An 18,315-nucleotide genomic window follows, 5' to 3' on the forward strand; every position below is an offset into this window, starting at 1 on the left:
TAGAAACAAACAATTCCGGCACTGATAAGCTTCAGAGAAAAGACAGCCATGGATGCAGGCAGGATCCAGGAGGGTCAGCACCCTGGGCCAATTACACTGGCTTCCCAGGGCAGGCTCTAGAGGGTAGCTGCCCTTTTGTTTGGGGCTTTCCTCTTAGGACTTAAATCTCCTGCTCCTACCTCCGCTCTGAAACCAAACTCAGATCTCTGGTAGCTCACCAAGCTTCTTGCACACCGTGATTTCCTTCTAATCTCACAGGTCCACTTTGTGCCCACTGCCTAAGGACAAAGTCACTTAGGCCAGAGAAGGTCTCAAAAAGCAAGTGACATCTTGGTAAGGTGCCTGACTCCTCCCTCCCCCTGAGGTTGCACATGGCTCCCGTGCCTACTGAGAAGTGGTCCATATGGATGAAGTTCCCAGGAGCCAAACCTCAAAATCTTTCTTAAAAGTATGCTTAGCCATTCCACAGAGCTCCCCACAAATGATGAAAAAGAGAGAAGAGTGAGGCTATGTTAGCAGAGAGATGGCCACTTCACTTCCTAGTGGGGACAGCAGCACCAGGGCTCCCTGATCACACAGGGCACAATAAAGCCCTGTGCCAGACACAGAGAGGAGGAAATGCCCAGGGTGCCATGAGTGTACCATTGCTCATGTCTGCGATTATTATAATTATGACAATGGCAGCTTCTCATCCTTTATCTGTGTGTTTCAAAAGGCCCACCTTCCACTCTTGAACACTCGGTCTCAATAAATCAGTATCCCATATACTTAAAAACTGGTTAATATTACCGAGACCTGAAAGGTATTGTCTTTCATCTTTCAAGGTACCGGTAACTGTGACATTTTTATGGTTTGAGTGTCTGGGGTGAAATATTTAATACTATTTTCTCCTTATTAATAAACACCAAATTCCTTCAGTCTTCCTTCACTTTCACTTTACTATCTAGAACTATATTTCAATATAGTGTATTTGCTTTTGCTGAATTCATTCATAATGGATCTGTACTGTACATCTGGATTGAACACATTTCCTGTAGTGACAGCTACTCTGTTTGTAGGAACTATTTAGGTCACTGGAGTGGAGAAAAAGAGACTGCTGTTTAATAGAAACAGCATATATCCAAATATAGATGCAGTTTTCTGGATACCTGTTGAACATCAGTAATGAAGAGACTGTTACAATTTCCCAAACTGTAGACCAAAAGCTTAAATGATTAGTCACTTTGTTTTAACTGACCCAGGGTTTAACCCAGGAAGATGAATTTCCTAAGCAAAGAAAGTAAGCCTTGAAAGTGTCTTACTTCTGCTTTAGAAGTCACAGTCTCTTCAAAAAGAAATTCGTTTCAATGTAAATGATTTCCCAACAAAAATCACTTCAGAGGAAGCCATATGATCTGAGCCTCAGCACATGCACAGTAATTGTTTGCTTTTGGAGACAGAGCAAGCATGACAAATATTTTCAGTTGTCAAGGGAGGAGGGAATGACCCACCTAAGAAATGGAAACTAACGAATAGTAATATGACACTCCCCCTTAGTTCCACTGGGCGCAGGCTGGGGCTGCTACACAGTTAACTTCCTACAGCCGGATAAAGGCGAGGCTGTGCAGGAGCTAATAAAAGCGGCCTCTCCACTCGCTCCCCCCAACACTGTGGTGGGGGACGGCACACAAGGACTTTAATGGAAGGGGATGTTGGAGAAGTACACTCCCCTGTTGCCATTCATTCATTCGATAAAGTTATGCGCTGGGGGTTTAATTCTTCAACTATGACTCAATAGCCCATTCGGATACCACACACCTCCGTCCCCATTTCTAGCCCTAGGCCCCACTCGCTCATCAAGAAGATGCTTATTATAGCCTCGCTCTCCTCCCTCCCTTCCCCGGGTCCCCAGGCCAGGGTGACAGGACAAATCCAGTCAGAGGAGTCCTTTATCAAGAGTAAGGAAGGAGGGCTCAGAGTACGCGGAGAAGGGGTTCCGGGGACCTCCCTGCCTGCGGGGGGGAGAGGCAGCCCCTTCCTGGGCGGCCGCACCCCGGGGCGAGGCGGAGGGCTCCCAGGCAGCGTGCTTGGACGGGGAACCTGAGCTCACGTCGATGCTGGAGGGGTAAACAGCAGCCGGGGGGATTCCGCACCGGGGAAGCGGGCGCTGCAGGACGTCCGAGGGCGGTGGGAGGCTGGTGACAGCACCCGCACATGTGGGGAGGACCGCCCCCACCTAGGTGGTGGGAGCAGGGGACCCGGCTAGGGCGACGAGCGGACGGGGCGGGTTACCTGATGAAGGTGGTCTTGCCCGTGCTGTACTGGCCCACCAGCAGGATCATGGGCTTGTTCTCGAAGTCGGCGTCCTCCAGCGCTGGCGAGTGGAACTCGTGGAAGCGGTATGCCTCCTCCAGCGGCAGCACCTTGCGCAGGTAGAGCGAGCGCAGGCCGCCAGTCACCGTCTGCACCGCGTCCGCGCCTCCCGCGCGCTCGCGCCCGCCCGCCTGCCGCCCCATCCAGCTGAACATCCTGCGGCCGGTCGGCGCCCCGCGCCCGCCCTCTCAGTGCCCGCTCCGCGCTCCGACCCGACTCCGGGTCCGACCCTCCCCGGCTCGCACTGAGCTGCCCCAGCCGCTCTCGCCGCCGCCCGAGCTGGCCCCGCCTCGTACCGTCGCAGCCAATCGCTGGTCGTTACGTCCCGGCAGCTCGTTCACTATTCAGAAGACTCACTCAACTCCTTCCTCATTGGGTCGCTGCCAGCGCGGGGGTGGTGGCGTCAGCCAATGGAGAGGAGGTTCTTAATGAATTATTGATGACGGAGTCTCTCCGCGGCACTGGGCGGGGGAGAGGGTGTCCCCCAGCCGGGTGGCGCAGACCGGTCAGCGGAGGGGCCCCCCCCTTAGGTCGCCGGAGCCCCACCTCTGGCCAGGTGGCGTCGGCATCCGGGCAAATCTGAGCTGGCAAAAATGAGCCTCCGGAGGCTGTTTAGTCTCCCAGGAAGTTTACTCCTCCCAGTCTTATAATACTGGGGACAAAAGTGCAGAAGTTGATGGGCAGGTTCATTCTACCGCTGGCGGGTTATTTACCTTCATTTTATTGGTGAAGAGACCTTGACTCACAGACACACTGACAAGATTTGAATAAGGGGAAGGAGACTACAATTTACTTGGTTAGATATTCCTCCTACTTCACACTGCCTCCACTAAATTCTGGATCGATCGAAGGCCTTTGCCCTTATTTTTCTTTATTTGATTAAATGTAAAATTGAGGGTTTAACCATCCTCATTATTATAACCTAATTATCACATAGGGATATGTAAAAGAGTTATTGCTACGGTCTAGCCCTCTTCTTCTCTGGTTAAAAGGACACGTCTAAATTGAGACTGGGAGAAATAATAAGCTATCACTTTTGGTGCTCTAGGTAACAGTTTGAGAATATTTCTCAGTTGTTTTAGAGCCTTCCTCAGGTGTAATCCATGGAGTCACCTGCTTAAGAATAACCTGGGATACTTGTTAAAATGCAGATTTCTCCATCTACCCCAGACCCACTAAGTTAAAATATTGAGGAGGGATGGAGCTCAACAAGGTGATTCTGACATACCCTAAATTTGGAGAAATATGCTACACAACAGTACTTCTCTAACTTGTTAGAAATGCAGATTCTGATTCCAGGGTGTGGGTTGGGAGCCCAGACTGCAGTTCTAACAAGCTCTCAGGTGTTTCCAGTGCTGTCTATGGACTATACTTTCAGTGCCAGGGCTATGGTGAAGAGAGAACAGAACTCAGCATCAAAAGACCTGTGTCCAGGGGCGCCTGGGTGGCTCAGTGGGTTAAGGCCTCTGCCTTCGGCTCGGGTCCTGGGATCGAGCCCCACATCGGGCTCTCTGCTCAGCAGGGAGCCTGCTTCCTCCTCTCTCTCTGCCTGCCTCTCTGCCCACTTGTGATCTCTGTCTGTCAAATAAATAAATAAAATCTTAAAAAAAAAAAGACCTGTGTCTGAATCCTGACGACTAAATTAATGGCTATATGGCCTTAAATGCAATGAGGTTCTTCTCTGCCTCAGTTTCCTTGTTTGTAAAAATGGAAACTCCTTGGGAATTGTGTGGATCAAATATTTAGAGGAAGCTGTATGCAACTAGGGAAGTGAAAAGAAAGCTGAAGGAAAATGAACTTCGATATCTGCCTCATCTCAAAATAAAATAAAGGTTAAAATGTAAAAATAAAAGAAACATATAGATGTACTAGAAGAAGGTGCCTGTGAAGATTTATGAAATTTTGGAAGGGAAAAGCTTTTCTAATCAAAACCAAAGACAGAAATTGTAAAGGAAAATGTTGGCAGGAATTTCAACAAAAAAGTGAAGGCTTTAGTGTATTTTTAAAAATACAAACCCATGTAGCCATACTCTTTACCATATGATCCAAAAATTGCACACCTTGGTATTTGCCCAAATAAGCTGAAAACTTATGTTTGCTAAAAACTGGACATGGATATTTAGAGCAGCTTTATTCATAAGTGCCCACACTTGGAAGCAACCAAGATGCCCTTCACTGGACACACATCATTGTGGTACAACCGGCTGATAGACTATTATTCAGTACTAAAAAGAAACGAACTATCAAGTCAGGAAAGACATGGAGAAACCTTAAATCCATACTACTAAGTGAAAGAAGACAATCTGAAAAGGCTGCACACTGTATGATTTGACTATACGACGTTCTGGAAAAGGCAAAGCTATGGGGACAGTAAAAAGATCAGTGGTTGGGTGCCTGGGTGGCTCAGTGGGTTAAAGCCTCTGCCTTCGGCTCAGGTCATGATCCCAGGGTCCTGGGATCGAGCCCCACATCGGGCTTTCTGCTCTGCAGGGAGCCTGCTTCCTCCTCTCTCTCTGCCTGCCTCTCTGCCTAGTTGTGATTTCTCTCTGTCAAATAAATAAAATATATTAAAAAAAAAAAGATCAGTGGTTGCCAGGGGTTAAGAAAGGGGGAAGTATAAAGAGGAGGCGCAAGGAGATTTATAGAATAGTGAAAATAATTCTGTATGATAATGCCATTATACATTTGTCCAAATTCATCGAACATATACCACCAAGAGTGAACCCTAATGTAAACTGTGGATTTGGGGTGATAATGATGTGTCAGTGTAGGCTAGATTCATTGATTTGAGTGAATCAGTTACACTCTGGTGGATATTGCTGGTATGGGATGTTGGCAACGGGAGGTTATGTATTGGGGAGGCAGGAGGTACATGGAAACTCCGTGTATTTTATGCTCCATTTTGCTGTGAATCTGAGACTGCTCTAAAAAATTCTATTAAAAATAGTATATATACGGGGCACCTGGGTGGCTCAGTGGGTTAAGCCTCTGCCTTCGGCTTGAGTCATGATCTCAGGGTCTTGGGATCAGGCCTGCATCGGGCTCTCTGCTCAGCAGGGAGCCTGCTTCCTCTCACCCCCCACTGCCTGCCTCTCTGCCTACTTGTGATCTCTGTCAAATGAATAAATAAAATCTTTAAAAAATAGTGTATATATATAAAAAATAAATCTATAAACAAAGGTAAAAGACAAAGGCAAATTGGAAAACTATTGACAGACATATATAATAGATATATTTAATTAAGGATAGTAGAACTTCAAAAGCTACTCTAAAATTATTAAAAAAGAAATGATGCTCCATTAAAAAATGAGCAGAGGACATAGAGAACTAAAGACAAATATAATTGGCCAATAAACGTTAAATAATGTTAACCTCCATTAAGAGTCAAAAACATAAATTTAAAATAAAAAGATAACATTAAGAATGGCAGGCCTATTTTTCTAAGATAATGCCTAATGTTGGCAAGAGTGTGGAAAAAGGTATCATAACATACACTGCTGAATATGGTATAAATTGGCACTTTAATGGAGTCCATATTTATCAAAAATCTTGAAAATGCACATTCAAGACTTCTGCAACATCATACTTAATGGTGAATGCTAAAATCAAGAACAAGGTAAAGAGGTTTACTCTTATCACTTCTGTTCAATGTCATACTAGAGGTTCTAACCAGTACAATAAGAAAAAGAAAAGATATCCAGATTGGATAGGAATAACTAAAATTGTCTTTATTTGCAGAAGATATGACCATCTATGTAGAAAATTCTATGGAACCTATCAAAAAAGCTACTAGGACTAAGAAGTGAGTTTAGTGAGGGGGTCGGATACAATACACATATACAAAACCCAGCTATGTCTTTATATACTAAAACTGAACAATGGGACAATGAAATAAAAAAATCAATGACACTTACAATAGCATCAAAAATATGAAATACTTAAGGATAAATCAGATTTAAAAATGTACAAGGTCTAGGGGCGCCTGGATGTCTCAGTAGGTTAAACACCCAACTCTTGATTTCATTGTAGGTCATGATCTTAGGGTTGTGAGATTGGGCCCCATGTCAGGCTCCAGGGCTTAAGACTGTCTCTCTCTCTGCCCCTCTCCTCTGCTCATGTGCATGGTCTCTCTAATAAAAAAAAAAAAATGGGCAAGGTCTATACATTGAGAACCACAAAACATTTCTGAGGGAAATAAAAAAGGCCTAAAATAAATGGAGATATACACCATATACCATGCTTATGGATCACAAGACTCAAGATTGTTAAAATATCAGTTTTCTCCAAACTAATGTATAGATTTAGCACAATTCCAGCAGGTTGTTATTTTTCTAAGAATTGACAGGCTGATTCTAAAATCCATATGTAAGTGCAAAAGATCTAGCCAAAACAACTAAAAAAACAAAGCTGGAGGACTTAACACTACCTAATTTCAAGACTCATAAACCTACAGAAATCAAGACAATCAAGACAAGACAGTGTGATATTGGTATAAAGATAGAATAATACATCAAAGAAATAAATAGAGCTCAGAAATAGACCCACAGATATATAATCAGTTAATTTTTGACAAAGTGCAAAGGCAATTCAATGGATGAGGAAAATTCTTGTCAATCAATAATGCTAGAACAATTGGATATCCTTATACAGAAAATAGAAACTTTGACCCCTACCTTGCACTGTGTATAAAAATTAACTCAAAATGACTATGACATAAATGTAAAACTTAAGGGGCACCTGGGTGGATCAGTGGGTTAATTAACCCTTTACCTTTGGCTCAGGTCATGATCTAAGGGTCCTGGGATCGGTCCCCACATTGGGCTCTCTGGCTCAGCAAGGAACCTATTTCCCTCTCCCCTGCACCCCCCACCGCCTGCCTTTCTGCCTACTTGTGATCTCTGTCAAATAAATAAATAAAATCTTTTTTAAAAATGTAAAACTTAAAATTATAAAACTTCTAGAAGAAAACATTATACAGCGGTACCTGGGTGGCTCAGTTGGTTAAGCATCTGCCTTCGGCTCAGGTCATGATCCCAGGATCCTGGGATCTAGCCCTGCATAGGGCTCCCTGCTCAGCGGGGTGCCTGCTTCTCCCTCTCCCTCTACTGCTCCTCCTGTGTGTGCTTGCTTGCTCTCTCAAATAAATAAATAAAATCTTTAAAAAAATAGTAGAAAACCTTTGCATATTATATAGGGAAAGATTTCTTAGGTGATACCAAAGGCATGATCCATAAGAGAAAAAAATTAATAAATTGGACTTCATCAAGATTAAGAACTTCTGATCTTTGAAGGATACTGTTAAGAAAATGAAAAGACAAGGCACAGACTAGGAAAATATATTTTCAAATTACATATTTGATAAAGAAATTATATCCAGAATATACAAAGACCTCTTAAAATTTAATAATAAGAAAACAACCCAATTTAAGACGTGGAGAAAAAATTTAAACAGCTACTTCACCAAAGAAGATGTATGGGCAAATAAGCACATAAAAAGATGTTCAACATCTTTTTAATGAGTCATTAGGAAAATGCAAATTAAAACCACAACAAGATACTACTGCATACCTATTAGAATGCCCAAAAGTAGAAGACTGACCATACCAGTTGTTGGTAAGGATGTGGAGCAACTGGAACTCTCATATGTTGACAGTGGAATGTAAAATTATACAACTCCTTTAGAAAACAGTTTGGCAATTTCTTAAAAAGTCAAGAATATACCTACTGCATGATCCAGCAAGGAAAGAACTTCGGGAAGAATGACGAAGAGCACGAGATAAGTTTTGAGGATGAAGGATTTGTTCATTACCTTGATTGTGGTGACGGTTGACTTGTACAGATCTGCTCAAACTCATCAAATTGTGTGCTTCAAATATCTGTGGTTTATGTTGTGTAACTATATGTTTACTAGTTGTTAGAAATGCTCAGACTTCCATTATGAAACTAAATAAAACTATTGCTCTCAAAAAAAAAAAAAAAGAAAGAAAGAAATGCTCAGACTTCTAGACTCAGAAATTTTGCCCTGAGGAAATAAGCAGTGCAAAGCTTTATCTAAAGCATGTTTATCAGCATAACGCTTACAATAGTGAAAAGCTGTAATAAGCTGTTCCAATGGAGGATTAGTTAGATGATGGATTCCTATGCAGTCTCTGAAAATTGTGTCATAGAAAAAGAATGTTAATGATCTGGGAAAATACTCAGAATATATTTTTAAGTGGAAAAAAGATTACAGAAGAGAAGACATTCAATTACTATGGAAAACAGTATGGTAATCCCTTGAAAAATTAAAAATAGAACTACCATGTGATCCAGTCATCCTACTTCTGGGTATATATCCAAAAAACTTGAAAGTAGGGTTTTTTTTTTTTTTTTTAGTTTTTTGGTTTTTTGCAAAACAGGTTTATTGAGAGTCAACTGTGTTCCTGCCTAGAAGGAGCTATCTTGGGGAAGCAGACCAAAGGAGTCTGGGAGATGTGAACAATTTAGAGACCAGAACCTCTGTAGGGTTCGGGTAAGGTTGAGCCCAAGCTAGGCAGTGTTGGGACGGCAGACCAGTGGGAGCACGATGGGTACCCTGGGCAAAGGCATGGTAGCTCGAAAACCCCGTAAGTTTCCACAGCGCCTGGGCGGTGAGGCCAGTCATGGTTGTCAAGATAACTGGGGTTAGATCAGGGAGAGCCTTGCTGCCAGGTTCAAGACAGGTGTGGGACAGAAAGCTCCTGAAAAGAAGTGCCCAGCCAAAGCCAGTCCTACAAGTTCTCTGGTGACCCAAGAGGATCTGTGATTGGCTGGTGAGGCAGGGCTGGGGTCACACTTCCATAGTGGCAGCCTGAGGCTGTGAGCGGTTCTGAGGACCCAAGTCATTCACCTTCTAGTCACCAGGAATTCCTTATTGTCAGAGTGAAATTTTAGGCCTGCTCCGGCTGTCCAAAGGAGGGTGGTTCACTCTGGGGGTACCGGGCGGTTGCCCTTCCTCCAGCCAAGAGCCTTTTTGTAAGTTACACTCTCATGGCATTTTCTGCTCCTTCCACTTCTGCAAACTTTCCAGGGTTGGGTTGGCAAAACGCGGCTTCGCTGAGGACTGTTTACTGCTTTGGTCATTTAATTCCATTGCAGGAAACTGGCTCCCCTCATCTCTTGGCCTCTCCTTGGTGTCTGATCAAAAGTAGGGTCTTTAAGAGATATTTTCACATCCGTGTTCATAGCAGGACTATTCATAATAGCCAAGAGGTGGATGCCACCCAAGTTTCCACTGATGGAATGGATAAACAAAATGTGGTATATACATACAATGAAATATTATTTAGGCTTACAAAGGAAGGAAGTCCTGTCACATGCCATAATCTGCAAGAACCTTGAGAACATGATGCCAAGTGAAATAAACTAGGTACAGAAAGACAAATAGTATTTGATTCCACTTCTATAAGGTATCTAAAGTAGTCAAATTCATAGAAACAGAAAGTCGGATGGTGGTGACTGGGGGCTGGAGGGAAGAGGAAGCGAGGAGTTTTCAGTAGCATAGAGTTTCAGTTTTGTAAAATGAAAAAAAATCCAGGAGATCACAACAATGTGATCATAGGTAACACTACTGGGCTATAAAATGGCTATAAAAATGGTTAAGATGTAAATTTTACATCATGTATATTTTACCATAATTAAAAAATGTATAGGGTTTTTGTACTTCTGAAAAAAAAAAGTCTCTAAAGACATGAAACATGGAAAGATAAACCCCAAAATAGTAATGATCTCTGGGTTTTGGAATGATAAATGCTCTTAGTTTCCTTCTTTATGTGCTTTTGCATTTTGTAGATTTTACACAATAAACATGCTCTTGTTTTATAATCAGAAAAAATTTGAAGGAAGAAAAAAGTTATTGCTTTTAATCTTTAAAACCAGTGGAAGTCCTGAAAGAGCCTGGCTCAGAGGACACATTATAAGGTCTTATTTTTCTCCCTTTTCTGTCTTCATACGACTGCTTTCGTGTTCTTGATCCGTCCTCGGGACAGTCATCTCACATCCATTTGCAAGCTGTGATCTTCTTTTGGTTTCCTTTCTTCAGACTCCGCAATTCCAGTCACAGTCACCTTTTCATCTGAATTCCATTATTTTCAGGCTAAAGTTTTGCAGAGAGTGCCATTAGTTACCTGGATTTTTGTTGGATTAAATAATTCATGAAATAAGTATTTTGATAACGACAGTCAACAACTCTCTTTGCTATATGGAAATTTTAATTGTAATTCTTGTGGAAGGGTTTTTTTTCTTTCTTATTCTTGGTAATTTGAGGTTCACAAGGTTTGCTCTCTTTTTTTTTTTTTTTTTTTAATAGAGGGAGAGAGACTGTGCTAGTGGGTGTGAACAGGGTAGGGAAGGACAGAGGGAGTGGGAGAGAGAATCTTAAGCAGATTCCATGCCCAGCCTGGAGTCCAACATGGGCCTCCATCTCATGACCCTGAGATCGTGGCCTGAGCTAAAACCAAGAGTCGGACACTCAACTGACTAAGCCGCCCAGGCGCCCCTCACAAGGTTTGCCGTAGATCGTATTCAGTGGTTGTTCTATACGCATACCAAGTGCAGTGTGTTACTCTGATACTTTAAATCCCAGAGAAGTTAAAGACCTGAGAGACACATGATAAAGAGATTAGAGGAGGTACTTTGGCAAAGAGCTCCCTTCATTCTCACACACACCTCTCCTTTCTCTGTGGCCACTTACCCAAGTCACTGCTGCCACTTGGAGATATTGGCTTATAGGACATGGCAGGTAGAGATGTCTAGTAGGTACTTGTAGTAAGACTGCCAGCCGCCTATACATGATCTGTTTTTCAAATCAGAACTCTCATTTTTAGCCAGGCCCATTGCTTACCAGGTAAGGACAAAATTTTCCAGTCTCTGTGCAATTAAGTATGATCCTAAGACCAAGGGCTGGTTGCTGATATGTTACCTGAAGGATGCGTGGGAGTTGTAGGAATTCTCCTTTAGACGAGAAAAAGTTCAATTTGGCTCTCCCTGTCCTCTCTCTTGTAGTCTGGGATAGGGATGTGTTGGCTGGTGCCTCAGGGCCCATCTCGGACCATGAGGCCAAGAACTACACATGGGAAGGTAACTCAGAGCTGGGAGGAGCAGAATCCCTGAGGAGTCCTGGACATGCCATGCCAGCATTGGATGGCCTCCCTGTGGGCTTTTTTCCCATGAATGTATTGAGACCCCTATTTGTTAGGTCTCTGCTAGTGAGAGATGAAACAAATTCCTAACTAACACTGAATTTGTTTCTAGATATAGAATCTGCAATAACAGAACCCAAATGTGACATTTCCTTAGTGGAAGAGAGGGAGCATCAGCATTAAGGATTTGATTACTGCAGGCTGGGTTAAAATATAGCCATGCATATTTTTTTATATGCCTCCTATTGAGAGATGGGATCTTGGTCCCCTCCACTAGAATCCAGGCTGTTTTGTGAGTGCATCTGCCAATATGCTGTGGAAGTGATGGTCTGTGCCTTCCGACACTCGATCATAATGCACCATGCACCTGTCGCTGAGTAACACTTGCTCTTGGATCCTTGAGCTGCCATTTAAGAAAGCTGAGGATCTTGAAACCACCACGCTGGGGAGGCCACGTGAAGTTGCTCTGACAGTCAATCAAACTGAGCTTGTCCTTCAGCCATCCCAGCCTCTCTCACCCAGGCACTGCTCATCTCAGAGGAAGATCTTTCTGCTCCAGCTCTTCCAGACCCCAGCCCTCTGAGTCCTCCCCAAGCACTTCAAGTCATTTCAGCAGAGGCCTCCCAGCATGAATAAGAGTTGTCCTTGCTGTGCCCTTTTAAAATTCCTGACCCATAGAATCTGTAGGCATAATCAAATGGTGGTTCTTTTATGCCATTATATTTTGGGTTTGGTTTTGTTTTTGTTTGCTCAGCAATAGAGAATTGGGACAGCTGGTAATTCTCATTATCTTATTAAGGTAAAAATTTAGTTTTCTGTCACAGAAAAGATGTTCAGAGGTAGGCAGACGAGGGCTACTTTGGTGTGTTCACTGTCAGCAGGAGTTCAGAAACCTTTAACCTCCCTGCTGTCTGGAATGTGGATGCAATCGGTGGAGCTCTAGCAGCCGTATTGGACCAGAAGGCAAACTTGAGGGTGGCAGAAGCAAGAGCTAAGAGGAGCCTGGGTATCTGCTAAGAAATAGAGAAATTAATTTCTTCTATTTTCTTGAAGACACTCTTAAGAATCAAAAGATCAAAAGTTTCTTGACCTTTTTGATTATGTAATGAAAAATAATGCTAACTGGTATAGAATTTGAATCCATGAATCAAGAACTTAGGAAACTGGCTTGGCTAGAGCTAAAGGTTTGAGAATTTTCAAGATAGAAGTGGTAGTTGAAGTCCTGGGTGTAGGAGAGATTGCCTAAGGAGAGTACGGAGTGGGAAGAGAGGAGAGCTGAGGAAAGAACCTCAGGGAATACCAGCTGTTAATGGAGGGCAGGGGCAGTGAGACAACAGGAAGGGCTGGAAAGTGGGAAGGAAACCAGGATGGATGGTGTCCAGCAAAACTGGCCCCTTCCCTCTAGGCGGAAGCCTAGTTGGCAGCCCCTAATTAGTTCCCCATGTGTATACAGCGAATATGGAACTTTCCCTTTGTCTTGCAAGGCTCTGTTTTGATGAAGCCCTTCTACATGGGACCAAAAGGAAGCTCCTTGAAGTGTGGGGTCAATTGTTAATCATTTTTATTGTCCCAATGCCTACCACAGTGACTGGCATGTAGTGAGAAGGCAAGAAATATTTGCAGGCAGAACAGAGTTGAACTGCTGTTGGCAAGGAAGTCGTGGGAAGGGACGGTTTCAGGAAGCAGGAGTGGTCTGCAGTGCCAAATACTGAGAACAATCAAGTAAGATAAGGCCTGTAAAGGGCTGGTGCCATTTGGCTCAGTGTATGTGGCAATTAGGACGCTGGTGACCTTGGGGAGAAGTGTTTTCATGGGGACGTGAGGACAGAACACAGTGGTGTGTGAGAAGCCCAGGCAGGGGTGAGGGCAGGAGTTGGCTGGTTTTGTAGCACTGGATAATGAGCGAAGATGAGTCCACAGCATTTACCCACAGGGCCATTTTATTCTGTGATCAAATAATACAATGGTTTTACAAGCCTCGTTGTACACACTTTGATGAATCCAAGGCAGGGCTGTCTTCACCGTCCAGCAAACAGGTCTTATGGCGTGACTCACTCTAATTTAAGGAGAGCCTGTTTGTTGCAAACGGAGAGAAAAGATGTCAAGGCTGAGGCTGTTGGCTGCTCCTGCGGAGGGCATGGGCAGTGTCTCAGGTCTGCATTATCTGGGTGGGGACCAGTTTTGCAGGTCCAGGAGCCCTGTTTACCAGTGGCTTAGGGGTGCTCATGGATTCCTGCTTTCCAAGCTTATAGGAGAGTGTGGCATAAATCTACACCATTCAAATTTAATATGTGTAGTCTCGTGGGAATGGAGCAGAGACAGGATGCAGAGGAGAGGTGGGAATCTCCTTAAAATGCAGATTCTGATTCAGCAACATGGGGTGGGGCCTGAACTTATGCATTTCTGATGAGTCCCCCACCACACTTTGAGTAGCAAGGATGGATTTTGGAAGTCGATTTTTCTGAACGTTCGTTACCTGTCACCACTCGTCATCTCCTAGAGGCCAGGAAAGAGGGCCAAGTCTTCCAGGTTTGCTGGACCTCGTGGGGACCACATGCCTTTCTGGTCCCATTGGCCTGGGCCTCTCTATGACTCAGGCGACCTATTTCTTTAGTCACGTTCCTAGCCTGATGGGAGGTCTGGACACTTTGCTGGGCTTCTCTGTGTCCCAGGTTTTCCCTATGATTTGTCTGCCAGCGCTCTGTGAGGATGAACGGGCTTCTTCTTCAGGACTAACCTATTCCCTAAAGGGTTTCCTTGTTTGTTCTCTCCGTGACTCTCCGAGAGCTTCGAGCTTTGAGCTTTGGGTATACTGGCCCCAGCGTTTACATGATAGATAAGAGGAATCCCATTTAGAAATAAATCATCCCACCTGAAAATGGGAGAGGACGGTGAGAAGGGAACCGAGAAGTGCTCCTGGAGCAGGCTGGTAGGCGAGCGCTGGCCCGAGGCCGGACTCCATATACCTGCTCAGACATCCCTGAGCTGCACCCCGCCCCCCCCCCCCCCCATCCTTGTTTGTTGAGCCTGAGCTGCAACCTCAGGCTTTGCCTGGCATTTTCCCGGGTGCTCAGATGAGGCTGCCTGGTTGAGATCCCAGGGATCACCGGTCCTGGGGCTCAGAGCGGCTAGAGAGGGGCTGCTGAGACCCGTCACCCACCTGGTCTGGCTTTGTTATTGAAGAGACCAGTGCTTGGTCTAGATCCTCTGGCTTCACACTATCTATGAACACCCTGATTCTAAACAATGAAAACCACAAAATATATAGCCTATAAAAATCATGATTGTCTTTAATTTAAAAAGGCATTTTTCCAGAGAGCCCGCCGTACTCCTCAGGTCCTCCCCTTATTTGTTCCTGGAGGCCCTCTATGCCAGGAGGCTGGGAGGAGTCGCCAGGAGGCCAGGAGGAGTCGAGTAGAGGAGGCTTTGAGCTCCAGCTCGCAGACTGAGGTCTCTGGGGGAACCAGTCTCTTCCACAGGCCACACTTTTATTCTCCACACTTTGGGCATGTGTGGGACCCTGTGGCTATGGGACCCCCTTCCCTGCACGGACAGGTTAAAAAAAAATTCCTGCGGGTCTAAAATCCCAACACTTGCCTACGTTGTGCTCCTTTGTCTCCTTCTCTATCTCCCTCAACTTGTTTAAATTTTTATTTTTTTGATAGAAAGCCCAGGTCAGCCTGCCTACACCCCTCGCCAGATAGCAGAGCCAGTGGTGTAAGCTGGTCGGCCCCATGGGCTCGGCGCCTCTGACCCTAGAAGTAGACATAGGATCGGTGAGTCTCACTGGGACTTAGGAGGGACATTGGCTCTTCAGGCGTTTCTTCTTCTCCACCGCCAGTCTCAAGGCCTGAAGGAGCTTGTCTTTGTTATTCAGGATGTTGTACTCAGAGAGCTTCACCAGCTTGTCAAAGGCGGCCTCTGTGTATGTGAGTTCCTTGGTAGCGTATGGGGTTTTGGGGCCATAAATGTCCACGTGGCCCTGCTCCAGCTCCTCGGGGCTTCGCTCCACACCTGAAGGCAGCAGAAGGACTTGCTATAAATGGAGGGTTGTAACGATTTGCATCTGTATCTCTCCCCATGGCCTGTCCCAGCCCATGTGGGGACTCACACCTGTGCGAAAACCACGCACACGCGGGTGCACACGTACACCAGCACCCATGCAAGCACATGCACACACGTGCACACCTCCACGCTCCCCAGGGGAGAGAAGCAGCTTGCCCATCTTAGGGCCACCCTAGCAGGACACAGCGCGGGGCACCTAGTAGGATGTGGATAAATGCTGAATGACTGAAGGAGCAGAGGATGACATTGCTGGCTCGCGCACGGGAGGGGCTTTGCTTTCTTCCCAAAGCCAAGGTTGGTTCAGACTAGAGCGGAGCTGGGCTTCCCTGCTAGTACAGTCAGATGATGGGGCCAGGCTAAATACAGGAGCTCTCAGCCCAAAGCCAGCAAGCGGGTGGTGGGAACCAAGCTCGGAGGCGGCTTACCTGGGGCCTTGTACTTCTGGAAGGTGTCATTGATGAGTGGGAAGAAAAGCACTATGGGGGCATCAGGCTCCTGGGAATTCTCCATCAAGTAGCACTCCTTGAGGTTTTCCTCGTCCTCTTGCAGCTCGTATTTGGGGAAGGGGATGTTCTGCACGGAGCAGTACTCACAGGTTTGCTTCATGGGCTGGAATGAGGGGTGGGGTGGATAAGCAACACAGAGTTCTTAGTTTCAGCTTCCTGATTTCCCCCAGCCAACAACTCAGGTCTCACACGGCTTTGCCTCTTTGTGCTATTTTCGGAACAAAGGGCCTGAGGCGGCAGGTTGGTGTGTGTCCAACTGTAAGCTCCTTCTGAAGGTGGACAGAAGCCCTTTCAAGGATGCTTCACCCAAAACACAGACCTGGGGAGATGTGGGAGGCAGCCTGAGGGTGACTGGAGCTAGGCCATGTCTGGCCAGGCTCCTGTGAGATGGGCATGGCCTTTGGAACGGACAAAGGGCAACAAGGCTGGAAAGAACTCTGAAGGGCATCTTTATAAAATATGATGTAACAGAAAGAGCAGTGGACTGAGAACATCAGGATCCCCTTACTTCTGCCTCCACCCTGTGTTCCAAGCACGCTAGCTGTGCGATCTCAAGCAAGCTACTTCCCCTCTCTGCGCCTCAGTTTCCTGACTGTGCCATTTACCTCAAAGAGCTGGGGTAAAGATCAAGTGAGAGCACAGGTAGGAAAGCACAGTGTTACTCATTTATATACTTGAGTCTTTATTATTGGTGTCATGCTGGTGCTCTGTCTGTAAGCCCCTTTCCTGGGGCTTATAGTAAAGGAGACCAAAAAACAGTTTCTTCCCCTTAAAAGGCCAGAACTTTTCAAAGGTAAATAGAGAAAAATAAATAAAAACCTCTGATCCTAGCTTTTCATATAATCTCATGGAGGGCCCTATTTCCTGCGGAAAAGGGCAATGTGATTATTTAAAAAATAGGCCATTATAAACTCTTGGAGTGGTACAAAACTTTAGAATGGACTGGACTGCATTAAAGTTATTTTTAAAAACTCCTTTTTTTTTTTGCAGCGGATGAATGGCCAAATATAGCAAATGCTTGGATCATAAAATTGCTGAAATAAAACTAGAATTTGCTCCATGGGTCCCCTTGAAGCCCACCCTGCATGTGAGGGCCAGCTGGCTGCCCAATGCCCCTCACCCCCATCCCAAGAGGTTTGGATGGCTAACCTCACGCCAGGTAGAACAGCTTGAGTCTCTCAGATGCTTGTCTTGGGGCCTGTGGGGGAATGTCTGTTCTCCCATTTCCCAGTTTTGTGGGGGCTCGGTCCTGGGAGCCCCCACGACCGAGTGGCCTACCAGTGGGCAGGAGCCTTTCTTTGTCACACTTGCCTTTGTCTGGGACCCAGCACAGTAACTGAGATGGATGATGAGGTCGACTTTTCTCTCAGGTCTCAGGAGGGGCGGGTAGCTGGAGTTGACGAAGAAGGCGGTGTCCAACAGACACAGGTGGTTCACAGACTCTGTCAGCTGGTTTGGGAAGCCATCCAGCACCGTGTCTGAAAGCCAGGATTTCCAGTTACTGTCATGCCTTGGTGCCCTGATCTCAGCGGATGGACACGGGTGGCCCGTGTGGACGGAACACCCTGACTGGAGCTCCTTCATCTGGGCCTGGGCCCCAACCCCTTCCAGCCAGGATCCCCCCGATGAGTCCCAGTGCCCCTTGGGATGGGGGCTGATGCAGAAGAGCATTATCCTGGGGGCTGTAGCAAGTCTTTGCTACAACACAGATAAAAACCCTTCTGACTTAGCCACAGAGTTTTGGGGTAAAGAATATCTTATAAATATAATATATATATTATATATATAATAAATATATATAAAAGGGGTATAAGAATATCTTATAAATCAGTGCACACGCTGGGCCCAGAGCCAGCTGCCCTTTCTGTCCCAGACAGGGAGAATGAGAATCGTTAGGCCAGGCCAAAGCAGCCACTGGCAGGCTATAGCCAAGGAAAATTCCAAAGACAGGGTCAAGTCAATCTTCAAGCCTTAGCAGGAAGGGGAGGGGGCACCAAGTTGAAGCTACGTGACAATGATTTAAGACCTGGCCTCACCACTTACCATGTTGGGGGTTCTTGAGCTGGGTAATCCCTGCTGCATCCTCAGGGGGACCACTCCCATTAAAAGGGGCCCCCAGAGCACAACGAGAGCAAGTCAAGGCCCACATTTCCCCAAGTTCTACCTGCTGGGATTGTTGTACAAATTCAAGTAATTACATACCAACAGTACAGCACCTACGTTCAGAACCTCAC

The 18,315-nt window shown here is 45.5% G+C and overlaps 2 protein-coding genes across 4 annotated transcripts in view; both read right to left on the reverse strand.

Moving 5' to 3' along the window:
- Nucleotides 1–2,615, reverse strand: part of EHD4 (EH domain containing 4) — a 76,383-nt gene extending 73,768 nt beyond the window's left edge. Inside the window, exon 1 of the mRNA XM_046009630.1 lies at nucleotides 2,272–2,615. Coding sequence (XP_045865586.1) covers nucleotides 2,272–2,507 — 236 coding nt within the window. The 5' untranslated portion in view covers nucleotides 2,508–2,615. The remainder of the gene's footprint in view (nucleotides 1–2,271) is intronic.
- A 12,160-nt stretch (nucleotides 2,616–14,775) lies between these two features.
- Nucleotides 14,776–18,315, reverse strand: part of PLA2G4E (phospholipase A2 group IVE) — a 57,843-nt gene continuing 54,303 nt past the window's right edge. For all 3 annotated transcript variants that reach the window (XM_046007266.1, XM_046007265.1, XM_046007268.1), the window contains 3 exons: nucleotides 17,393–17,559; nucleotides 16,001–16,184; nucleotides 14,776–15,524 (listed from right to left, as the gene is read on the reverse strand). In XM_046007266.1, the coding sequence (XP_045863222.1) occupies nucleotides 15,304–15,524; nucleotides 16,001–16,184; nucleotides 17,393–17,559 (572 nt within the window). In that variant the 3' untranslated portion in view covers nucleotides 14,776–15,303. The remainder of the gene's footprint in view (nucleotides 15,525–16,000; nucleotides 16,185–17,392; nucleotides 17,560–18,315) is intronic.

Source organism: Meles meles, chromosome 6 (assembly GCF_922984935.1).
Source record: "Meles meles chromosome 6, mMelMel3.1 paternal haplotype, whole genome shotgun sequence".
Lineage (NCBI taxonomy): Eukaryota > Metazoa > Chordata > Mammalia > Carnivora > Mustelidae > Meles > Meles meles.